Consider the following 12,401-nt stretch of genomic DNA (forward strand, 5'->3'; position numbering starts at 1 on the left):
CAGGTTTTACCTTAGTGCCTTTGCAAAATTCCCTGAGTGACACAGAACTATGTTTTATGTCAAGACAGGCTGACGCCATGTCGCCCAATGCTGTCACTCCCTGGTAAGCATGTTAAAAAAAAAGACGACTTAATCAAACTCGAACAGTGACTTAATCCAGTTTTAATATTGAGGAGTAGATATTCTTTTATTCAAAAAGAAAACAGAACCGAGGGGTTAGCAAAATGCACAGTGAATATCTTAGAAAAAAAATTTTAAAATGGTGGAACCCACTGGAAATCGAGTTGAACATTCTCAAATATGAATAAAAATAAGATGCATACAGAAGGAAATATTTTAGAACATGAGCTATTTCTATCAACTGATAGAAAGCTCATAGGTATGAGGCCTGAACTTTGTCACAAGTAAGATTCTCTTTCAACAACTGGTAAGTCAACCTCAACTGACCTGACATACTCTCAGACCCCGCACAATGCCTCTGTGTTGCGTTTCACTGCTTTAAAGAGTTTATTTTGGTTTGGATGACGGACATGTGCATCTCAGCATCAGCCAACACTTAGTTTTTTGAGCTCAAGCTCCTTCAAAGAAGCGGCGGCTTCCTTCCTTTTCTGTTTATTTCTCAATGCATATGTCCATTCTGTTCTCGTCATCTTCTGCCACGTGTTTGCCCTACGGACCATTTGAAGCATCCTTTTAGTTGTACAGTCAATGTCCAATTTTTTGGACACCCTAGGGGCTGTAAAAATGTCCGAAAAATCAGTCAGTTCGAAAAAATGAATGCATGTCTTTTACTGCCCTTAAGGGCTCAAATCGCCACGGGCACATCTGCAGATGCTCTGAAGGCCTGCCAGTACACTTATTAGGCATGTCGGTGCTCGTACTGTGACAGGACAACTGTGTCCCGTGGCAATTGCCCCTTCCCATGCTTATGCTTCATCGCGTAACAATGCTGTACAGAGATGGAGCCGACTTTCGAGAACCGGCATTATGCAACGAACCGTGCTTTCCGAGCTTCGAAGCCAATCGCGAGGACCACAAAGGCGGAGTTGGTGCTATTACTGACAGCGACGAATTCTTTCAATGAAAAACACAGCAGCGAACGGCAAGAAGCTGAATAGCAACTGTCAAAGCAGCTACGCCTAGCGTTGCTGCTGTGTTGGCTGCAGCTGCCAACGGAACTGCCTGCGAGAGTGCCGGTTCGAGGCAGCGAGGTAATCAAAATGGTGACGGCGGTAGCTTTGACTACAGCCGTTTCGGACCTGCGCTCATGGCAAACAGTTCAGAAAATCGGACTGTGAAGTGTTCTTGCACCCAAAATTTCAGACGTTCTTATACATTGACTCTATGGGTACGTGGTGATGCCGCGAAGCCGTCAGAATTATCGAGCGTTCAGAAAGTCAGTCATCAACTGTACACTGGCAACTCCAGCAGACGACAGGGCATCAAAGACGACTTGTTACGATTCCTCTTTGTTACTCGAGCCACCATTACCGCAACTTTCGTTCCCTTTCAACAAAATTACAAATAATTTTCCCTGATAGAAGCACAAATTCCCCAAGTTCTTCCTCAGTATTTCCAGATTATTCGAAATTCCCGAGAATTTCTGGTTTTCCCAGTTTTCCAGGTTGGTAGACAACCTGCATGCAGCCTTTCAAATGTGCTGTGACAAATCCTCATGGCAAACTGTTATTTTCAACGAAGCTTTTGGATACGTCCTTGTTCATTTTCATTCTCGTTAAAACTGCTAATTAATTAATTAATTAATTAATTAATTTTATTTATTTATTTATTTATTTATTTATTTATTTAACTAATTGATTAATTAATTATAGTGTCCCAAAGCAACACAGAAGCAATGAGAAATGCAACTGTGGAAGGTCCCGAATTCCAACCACCTCGATTTCAACATGCACAAAATGCTCCTTATGCAAGCATTCTTGCACTTTGCCCCCATCAAATGTGGTCATCAAATCACGTGAGATAAGATAACCTGTGCCTCACTGTCAATTTTAGTGCAGGGCCCATGCACAATGGCAAATGTGTCCAACTGGAGGAAGTTGGCCACTCGCAGGAAGGCCTTGGGTAGTTCCGTTTCCATAGCTGTGCCTTCCTCAGAACTCCGGCCCACGGTGACAGTAGATGGCACAGTACTCGAAGGAACGGAAGATGCTGCCCCACCCCCTGACTGGCTCAATGGTGTAGAAGCTCCCAAAGGGGTGGCAGCACCCCCAGTCATGCCACTAGTGGGAGCAGGAGCTCCCCCACCAAGTGCGGTCACATCTTCGTCTGGCAAAGCCTGTGGCTTCACTGTCATCAGGTAGTAGGTCTGTACAATGTCCAGTGGGTTGCCCGGGCTCTCCTTCAAGTCCACCACCTGTGTACAAGATGGAATCCCAAAGGAAAGAAAATGGGCATGATGGAGCATATTTGTAACTTGGAATGCATTATGCAACCGCGCAGACGACAACGGACGAAGAAGGAAACACACAAGACAAGCATGGATATAAATATTTGTAACCTTGCCTTGCAGCAAACATATCATCACCTGCCTGTTTATGCCAACCGCAGGACCAAGACCTCTCCCAGTGATCTCCAACTACACCTGTCTCATATGGGCAGACATTCATCCGTGCCAGCAAATATACTATTCTTATCACACTAACTAATCCTCTGCTTCCCTTGATTGCATTTCCCTACTCTTGGTGAAATTACGTTAAAGGATGTAACATAAGAGGTTAAGGAACACGGCATTATGAGACAGGAAGAGAACGGCATGGCTTTTAGAACAAATGTGGATAGATGGCAGTACACTGTGATTGAGATTATAAGGATGAAGTCCAAACAGGCAAGTTCATTACGGCAACAGAATAGGTGCCACAGCAACCAAATATACAAACAGCCATAATTTACAACAGGAGTTGCCAAACTGTATTTCATGGAACCTTTGCATTCTACTCAAGGAAGAATGGCACAAATGAACAGGGATGAGATAGAAAACATGGGCGAGTGCAGTCCATGTTTTCTATCTCACCCTGTTCGTTTGTGCTCTTCCTTAAGTATGGATTACCAACACGCTGAACAGTTAGTACTGAATTGCTTTCTATCTACTTTTTCTTTCGGTTCCATGAATACCAAAAGCCAATGCACATCCCTCTATATGGCCTTTTCTTCACCACTGTAGCTTTAAACATCATTTGCTCATCCCACCCTTTGCAATATCACTTATGCTGTTATAATTTTTATTTGTCATATAAAATTGGCCTAGCGCTACCGTTTACTGGCTGAGTACAGAATAAGAGATCTTAAACAGCGCTGTTCATTTTTACTCTTTCTGTTTCTTGATGCTCCCATGGGATCGAGCACTGAGGGTCTCTTTGGCCCTTTTTGAAGGTAAGCTTTCGAGAGCCTCTGAGATTACAATGAACATAGTTTAGCCTTCACTGAATACCTCAAAAACTAGCTTGTTTGCTCAAATGCTACTGTAGATGAGGACAATGAAGAGTCACTAAAATAAACCTAACCGTAACTTTCCTGCCTGAGCTAAGCTCACAACAAAGACACATGGAGCTGCAATTGAATGCAGCCATCAAAAGCAAATTCTGATTGTGCAGCTGATGAAAAAAAAAGGAAAGAGATAGAAATTTCTATGTACAGTCAATCCCGGATATATCGAACTCGAAGGGGATCGTGAAATAGTTCTATATATATATATGATAATTTGAAATATACAATATGCCTATCTGAAGCTCATCTGATATCACTCTCACATGGCCCACTTTCGATCGCAGCCAGGCCCAACTGAGATCAAATTTCTCAATCACGATCAGCATCTTTGCGCAAACTGCAGGAGGGGGCCAATGGCAGTCAAGAATTTCAATCCGGATCGAGCTTGCTTGCAAATAAAAGCAGCCATGTGACTCTGGCGTGAGACCTACACACGTCTCGGGCAGGTTTTGGAGATCATGAACAGCAGAAGCGGAACGATTTGCCTCTCCAAGGCCATTTTGTACGAACAAAAGTTCATTTATTTTTTCTTCACAAATGTTGCAAGTCACTTTTTTGTTCACGAACATCGCAAGTCACTTGTGTTGCGGCATGGTCTTTGATATGCCGATCGCAATGCTAACCCTAAAAGCCCGCGTCGCCTGGACATTAGACCACGGTGCACCTTGAGTACATCGAAGTGTTTGTTGTGCATTTCACTTATGACAAGGGAGAAATAGACACACCACGGTAGCAAACTAGCGTCTATGGATATGCGCAGTGCCCCCAACAACACACTTGTACTCCAAATCACATGTGAACATGCCCGGTGCATCTGCTACAATACGTACAATATGCCGTTTGAACAGCCGATCGTCATACTTGGTCAACGAACCGGGTTTTGGGTTTCAGAATTGAATTCCTGTTGGAGCCAGTCATCCTTGCTTCTGGATTGTCCTAAAAAGTCCATGCGCCTCTTTTTGCGTGCCGCTCAGCACTATGATGCCTCAAGGCTGGTATATCCCTTCACTCTTGGCCCTTCCCCTCTGGCCCCCACATCGGTGACTGCCAACACTACATACATGCTGCTAGTTTCGAAAGTGGCTTTCGGCTTGCAGAGCATCTGAATCCCTTCCAACTTAAGTGTAACCGTACGAGCACAAATGAAACGCTTTTGGCATGGACCCGCAAATTACACAGCTATGTTTTGCATGCTACTGCCACAATGGAGGTTCTTTCCTCGAAGTGCAAATGTGGTGTGCAGTGGTTTTGTTAAATTCAAACTGTAATGTAAAGATCCGCCCGAATGAAGGTTGTGGTCAGATTCATTTTGGCCGCTTGCGAGCTTCTAAAATGCTATTCACAATAACGAACAGCCACAGTTTGAATGAGCCATCCATATGCGCAGCAAGCAAAACTGAGAGCACCCTGTTAATTTTTCTTCCATGGCATGTAGTGCCCTTCAGATTCAATCTCTTGTTTGACAGCATCTGCCAAAACAGTGCTGTTTCAAATTTGTTGGCATTAAATATTTATGAGTACAAGGAGCGATTTCAGCTCTGTTAAGAGAAGCACACTCACATGTGACAGTGAACGGGAATTTAATGTACGCATAGTACATTGCTATACTACTACATTTGCATAGGTGTGTGTGTGTGTGTGTGTGTGAGCGTGCACGCGTTTGCATGCATGCTTGTGTATGTGTGGCTATTGTGTGAGGCTACTGCAGGAGTGGGATAAACAAACATGAGGGTTTGGAAAAAGTCAAATAGTTATTTATAGAGAGGAGGCAAGGTGAATTGATTAATGTGTGAACGAATTTTAGGCATTCTAGTTTGCGACACTCTACAAGGAGAGTGAGACCAAGTAGGGGAAGAGAGTTAGACGGTGAAAATTGCTTCTCATCTCCTACAAACAAAACGCACTGCCTTATTTTTCACCGATTCTAGTTTTTTGACGCCACAGTGTTTATATGGATTCCATAAAACGCAACTATATTCGAAGATGGGGCAAATGAGGGTTTTATATGTAAGATGTTTAGTTTCTTGAGGAGCAAGACACAGCATAGAATGTAAGTAACCTAGTCTTTTAAGGTCCTTGTTACAGGTGACATCAATGTGTTTTAACCATGACAAATCGTGTGTTAGTAGGATACCTAAATATCTGAATTCGAAGACCGTATTTAAAGTAATATTGTTACAGGCATAGGCAAAGAACAAAGGGGATGAGCGTTGTGTAAAGGACATGGAGACAGTTTCGGGAAAAGTTCGACATTCATTTGCCATGCTTTGGACCAGTTACAGAAGTCAGAAAAATTATTGTTAAGGACAACATGATCAGTAGGAGATGTAATTGTATGATGTAAAATGCAATCATCTGTAAAAAGGCATATTTTAACTGAGGTGTGTAGGGGGAGATCATTAATACGAAAGCAGGAATAAAAGAGAACCCAGTACTGAGCCTTGGGGAACCCCTGATAAAACAGGCATCAAGGGTAAGTTAGTAAAGTTGAAACATACATATTGCGAACGCTGGGAAAGAACGTGTAATATCCAGCCAACCAAAGATGTACTTTTTAGTATAGCAAACAGCTTGTGCATAAGTTTATGGTGTAAGACAGCGTCAAAGGCCTTTGCAAAATCTATAAAAATAGCAACAATCTGGTTACCTTTGTCTAAAAAGCTGCTGATGTCATGAACGAATTCTGTCAGTAGTGTTATAGTGCTAAGGTCACATCTAAAACCATGCTGGGAAGTGCATAAAATTTTGTTAGTTTCAAGAAATTCCATAATATGTTTAAAGAAAATGTGTTCAAGTAATTTACACGAGTGTGCTGTTAAGGGGATTGGCCTATAGTTAGATAACAATTGAATGTTACCTGACTTAAGTAAGGGCAGAATTGAAGGAAGTTTCCATGAGGGAGGAAGGGTGGCAGTTGAGAGAAATTTTCTAAATTGTTAGATATCTGCTGCACCAAAGAGAGTATCGTATGAAAAAGACAGTCGAGGTACCATCAGACCATACGACTTCTTGGTGTCTCAGTTTAGGATCAAGTACACCCTCAGGGGACAGTGATATATCGTCGATTGGAGGGTATGGTTCGGAATCAAAAACAGGGGTTACAGAGTGGTCAGTTGTAAAGATAGATTGACAAGATTTTCAAAGAAACTTGTCAAGGTATTAGTATCACAAGTGGTATCTATAAGTTTAAACTCATGAGAAGAATCACATAGGGCGTCTGTTATTGCCAAACCATCAGCGCGGTTAAAGTCAGGAAATGTGCGGTAGATATAGCAGGATTTAGGGAAGATGCCTGGAACTGAAATTTACACAGCATTGTAGTCAGATAATGCATCAATAACATCGCATTTGTAACTGGCATTTAAAAGAGATGTAGTAAGAAAGACAAGATCCAAGGACTGAAGTTTGCCAAGTGAAATCCTGAACGATCTGGTGCAAGCCACAGGACAATGAAACGTGGACCAACTCCCGCCCAATAGCTACTTCGTGCCCGCTTACTTTCACAGAAGACCAATCAATACTAGGAGCATTAAAACCGTCCATGCAAATAATGTTGGATGAAGAAGTATTATAACTTCACAAAAATTCACATAGATTGTGTAAATGCTCAATATTATAACCAGGCGGACGACAAACAACCCCTATAATCACACATATTTTCAAGTTGAACTTTACACCCCAAAGACTCAGTATCAGGTGGGGCAAGGAGTACAGAAAAGTGAAGGTGAGATTGAAGAAATAGAGTAACTCCTCTCCCTAATTTTTTGTCTCACCGAACCACTTTGAAACCAGGGGGAGGGGGGGGGGGGTTACCTCAGAATCATGCACACCATCATGTAACCTCTCAGTAACACCAATAATATGTGGCGAGTAAGACGAAGACCAAGGAAACAAATTTAGAGAAATTGCTGATGAGGCTTCTTGCATTAACATTTAAAATGGAAAGTTTATTGCCAGTACTGTGAAGTCAAGGGGATTTGGCCCTAGCAAGTGTTTTGGCGGCTTTAGTTGAGCCAGCAGATGATCTGACGTTGGATGTGCTATCCAACAATATCGTACCCTGTCAATAAATACATGTCAAATCAAAGTTGGATAGATGAGCCACTATCCCTACAAGAGCAGAACGTTTTCCAAAGCTTCTTGTGAATATTGCGAACCTGTCGCGAGAAGTCTTCTGAAACACGAAAGCTAGTGTTTTTAAGTTTATAGCAATTCCTCAGCACCAGCACCTTATCCGGAAAATCATGGAGCTTCATAATAACGGATGTGACCGGCCTCTGAAATTATTGCCGAGTCTATGACACCTTTCGATACACAGATATGCGATCTTAAGAGTGTCCTGGAACCACTTAGCGATATTGGAAGAAAGTTCCTTATAATTCTCGTTAGGGCCCGCATTGAGACCATGTATAATAATGTTGTTTCTACACAACCTGTTTTCTAAATTGTTGTTTCTGCAAGAGAGAGCTGATATAGCATTCTTTAATTGCTGGATTTGAGTGTGTAGGTTGTCATTAGAATCCTGTGCACCACTAGACGTTGAGGGTGACTCCAGAGAAGATACACGAGTTTCCAAAGCCTGAAACCTCGTGTTGACCAATGATTGAAACATCTTAATTTCAGCAATATCCAGAGCCAGTTTTTTTTTTTTTTTTTTGGTTTAGGAGTTTGGAGAGCATTTCTACTACTTCGGGTTGTTTATCAACATCTATAAACCGGGTTTGGGAGGCAGAATCGCGCTGAGAACGAGAGCTGGGAACAGGGTTAACTTCCACATCGCCGCTGAATAAAAGCCTGCAGGCAGCATTTAACAGAGCAGAATACAAAGAAATATAGACAAAACCATGCTTGCAGTCATATGGGCGAGGGAAGAGCAGCATATATCGGTCATCAGAACGGATGCACCGAGAATCGGCAAGGTAACATACCTGCGTGATGAACAGACAGCGGATCAACATGGTGCCCGCACCACTTTCCCTCGTCGGCCACTCAAGAAGGGAACTGCCGGGGACGCTTTTATAGCCGTAAACCATGTTGTCGTGGAACTAGGTCTGTTGGTGATTAAGTGATGGATTGTGACGGTAATCTTCTCCAGTGGAGCATGCGGGATATGGACCGATGAAGCGAGGAGGAATCTGCCACTGTTATCCACAAGAAAGATAGGGTCGACCACGCGTTGACCACCCAGCACATCCATGATATGGATATTGAGATATTGCCATCCCAATTGTGCTATGTCTCAATCATCACACATTTTAGCTGTAGCCTGTCAATTATGCTGCAGCATTGTCTGAATTACTTGTAACGACCTTTATTCAAGTTGTCTCGGGAACGTTTTTAAGTTGCAAAAATTACGTTCCAGGTGAAATGTTCACCTTACGTCGGTCAACGCACAGCACCATGAATAACTACAGTCGAGCCTGCTTGTAACGAACCTGGGCTTCACGCGGCATCTGTTTGTTATATCCTGAAGTTCGTAGCAAGTGGACTGCAGCTTAAAAAAAGCGGCCAGTCAAAATGCTGAATTGATTTATTTGCAAAGAAGTTCGTGATGCTCATCTGTTTCTGTAGTGTAGGTCCGATGGGGGTGGCCGCCAGTTTATTTAAAGCAGAAGAGTGCTCTTTGCCGAGGCCCTTGATGTAGACAAGCTGCCTGAGGCCTCTGTAGTCCATTGCTACAGGTGCGCTTATGGGTGCTGGCTCCAAACTTTCATCGTCACCCGATTCCTCCGCATTGCTCTCCACCCACACTTCACAAACGATGCCCTCGTTCATGCACGTCACCACCATATCAGCATCTTCAACAGCAGAAATAAAGTCATCGCAACCAATGTCATGACCCCCCATGTCGGAGACGACAACGCACTGCCACAAACCGCCACCGGACTGATCATCTTCGGAAGCATCAGGCTCAGCATCAGGCACTGCGTCTATGAAGCCGGCCTTGCAGAAATGCATGCAAAAGGCTGCCACCTCTGCCCAGGCCACCTTCACCATCTCAACCGCTGAATACATGAAACTCAAAGCAGCAAGTTGGCAGCCTGACGGTCAACAGCGATGAGCAAGCGCTCCATAATGCGGCACCTATATAATGCCTTAAATGCGCGCATTATGCCCAAATCAAGCGGCTGCACTTTCGAGGAGGTATTGGGCGGCAGGAAAAGTAGAGTAACTGCCATCAGGAAAGTTCGCACATGGTGCGCTGAGCAATTGTCAAACACGAGCAGCATGCCCCTGCCTTGCCTCTGCAGCACGCTGCAGTCAAACTTGCCCCCGGACACTCTGCGAATAAATCACACGTCATCCACGCCTTAGTATTGTGCCTGTAGCACACGGGTACATAGCTCTGAAGGCAACACGGCTTCTTTAATCTTCCGATTACAAATTGCACGCACCAGTCGCTGCCATCCATATTAGTGCACAGAAGTATTGCAACGTGCACTTTACTATGCTTGCTGCCAGTGCATGAGTCGCCTCTCATGGCATGCGTCTTGTCCGGCAGTGTCTGGTAAAATAACACAGTTTCGTCTGTGTTGTACACGTCCTGCTCCATGTAACTTGCAATAATGGCTCGGTTTCTTGCAAGCCAAGTGGCAACTGTTGTAGCTTCGACGGGGCGGCCGGACGAAAGGGTTACGGCATGAGGCCTAAACGGCCGGGGCGCGCAGCGCCGCAAGAAAAGAGCCGGACTGCTCCAGTCGGGGACCAGACAAAGAAATGAACTTTTATTTCTCCGAGGGGAAGCAGGAAGGCGACTTACAGCGTTTGGCGCTGAGTGGCGCCCTGATGTAAAGACCCAAAACCGAAACCAGAAGTTAACACAGGATACCACAGCAACGTCTTGGTCACTTACCGAAGCCGCTTCACCGACAATCGATTTAAAGACAATCCCATGCTGCACTTTGAATCGATGTAGCCAGCCATTGCCTGGGCAGAAGTTAGGAAAATCTAGCAGGAACGAAAGGTTTTTGGCTTTGTCCAGCATGATTGGTCTACTAATGGGAACGTTGCAAGCCCGTGCGCCGATGAACCAATTAAGCAGCGAGTCCTCTACATACGCATAGATGGCCTTCTGCAGGCGCTTTCTGTTCGTCGTGTCAGCGTCAGAGCTGGCGATCTTTTCCTTATTCTTTAGAATTGTCGAGGTGGTTGATTTCGACACACTGCACTTCTTCACTGACTTGCAGCTTTTAGCACCTTGAGACAGTTCCATCAAAACTGCTTGCTTCATTGCCATGTCCAGTACTTTTAGTTTCGTGACCACTACAGTCGCGGCATTCCCACCCGCCATCCTGAATACAACTCAGGCCTGACTAAAACGAAGCACGGAAGCGAGGAAGCATGGATGGAGACTAGTCTGGAGAGGCCTGCTTTGCCAGTAACGGCCAGAAAACGAAACTTTAGAATTTTAGCCAGCACCGTAGCACCCGCCAAGACAGTGAGAGAGTTGCAAGGAAGAGTGAGGAGAGGGGAGCGGAGTTGCAAGGATGGACAGGAGGGCGATCTTGGAAGTCACACGCTGACACTTGTGGGCAGAGCATGACGGCGGGGAGAGGGTAGCTGGAGCACGAAACTGATAGTTCACCTGCGAGGAGGCTTGGGAAAACAGACCATGCACGTAAAGGGGTCAGAGGTCGTCATTATTTCGCATCACGGTGCCGGGTTTACATCATCCGTTCACTGTAACCAATCGGCAAAGCTCAAAGACATTCGTTATACATGCGATTTTATGCCACTGAAAAATAATGTATATTTCGGTGGTCGCACGAGTCTCGTTCGTTTTAAGCGAATGTTTGTCTTAAGTGAGGCTGTTGTGTGTTGGCTCAACTGTACTGCAGTTGGTGGCAAACCATAAAATAAAAGGCTACTAGAAATCACATGTAGTAGATCCACACTAAGCCAAAGTAACACTAAGCTGTAATAGAGAACAGACAGCTGAAGGGCTATGATTTTAAAAGGAACAGCGCAATAGAATGACAACAGCAGAAAGGAAGGCTGGACATGCTATGTTGGCACATATCTCGTCTTCCTTTCCTTCCTGTGCATTGCTATTTGTGCTGTTTCTTTCAAGGCACAAGTGCAACAACTCGCCCAGCTTTCATTACTTCCATTGTGGGGTACGATTCCTCAATGCTGTTAGTGAGTGCAGCACAAGATTATCTTCAATTGGCATGCAACAGAAGTGCCAAACCTGTCATAATAACAGTGTTCAGCTAGTCAACAGAAACTAGACACAACAACCTCACACAGTTGATACTTTGGCACCCACCACATAGTAATTCTGATGTTTGCAGAGCTTGACATAGAGGGTGTGCGGGCCCAGCTTGCTGGCAATGTGGCCCCGAGGAACCACCAAGGGGATCGTTGTGGTTGTCAAAACAGGCAGATGCTGCAGCGTCTTTTCGCAACGTTTCACTGTCATCCAGAACCTGCACAATGCAGACCAACACAAGCATTACTGACAACATGTCCAGTCCAGTAAGCCAAAAATGCAATCCAAACTCTATGAGGCCAGTTGTATTGTAAACATGATCATTAGCTGATTATATCTCAGGACATAGGTATGCACCACATTTTCGCGATTCTACTGTGCCCTCGCTTGTAATGCGCAGTTATATTACCGCCCAAACTTAAAAAAAAAAAAAAAAAACTTGGTGTTGATTCCACAGCGCACATCAAGTAACAAAACCTGAGTCAACGCATACCATGTTGAAACGATTTTACGGAACATACAAAGGCAAACAAACATCTTTTTTTTCCATCCTGCCATAGGACTACCTCGACAAAAGGTGGTTGAGAAGAACTATTATGACCGGCATACAGCAAACTGTAAATGGCAATCGCAAGCCAAGGCATAAACAAGCAACATCCGTTCAGCGGCAGTATGGCTAGCTAAC

General features: G+C 44.3%; 1 protein-coding gene across 2 annotated transcripts in view; it reads right to left on the reverse strand.

The window, feature by feature from the left end:
- MED14 (mediator complex subunit 14) overlaps window positions 1-12,401 on the reverse strand; it is a 122,824-nt gene that overhangs the window by 65,758 nt on the left and 44,665 nt on the right. For both annotated transcript variants that reach the window (XM_075679753.1, XM_075679752.1), the window contains 2 exons: window positions 11,774-11,933; window positions 2,002-2,374 (listed from right to left, as the gene is read on the reverse strand). In XM_075679753.1, coding sequence (XP_075535868.1) covers window positions 2,002-2,374; window positions 11,774-11,933 — 533 coding nt within the window. The remainder of the gene's footprint in view (window positions 1-2,001; window positions 2,375-11,773; window positions 11,934-12,401) is intronic.

This window comes from Dermacentor variabilis, chromosome 2 (assembly GCF_050947875.1).
Source record: "Dermacentor variabilis isolate Ectoservices chromosome 2, ASM5094787v1, whole genome shotgun sequence".
Classification (NCBI taxonomy): domain Eukaryota; kingdom Metazoa; phylum Arthropoda; class Arachnida; order Ixodida; family Ixodidae; genus Dermacentor; species Dermacentor variabilis.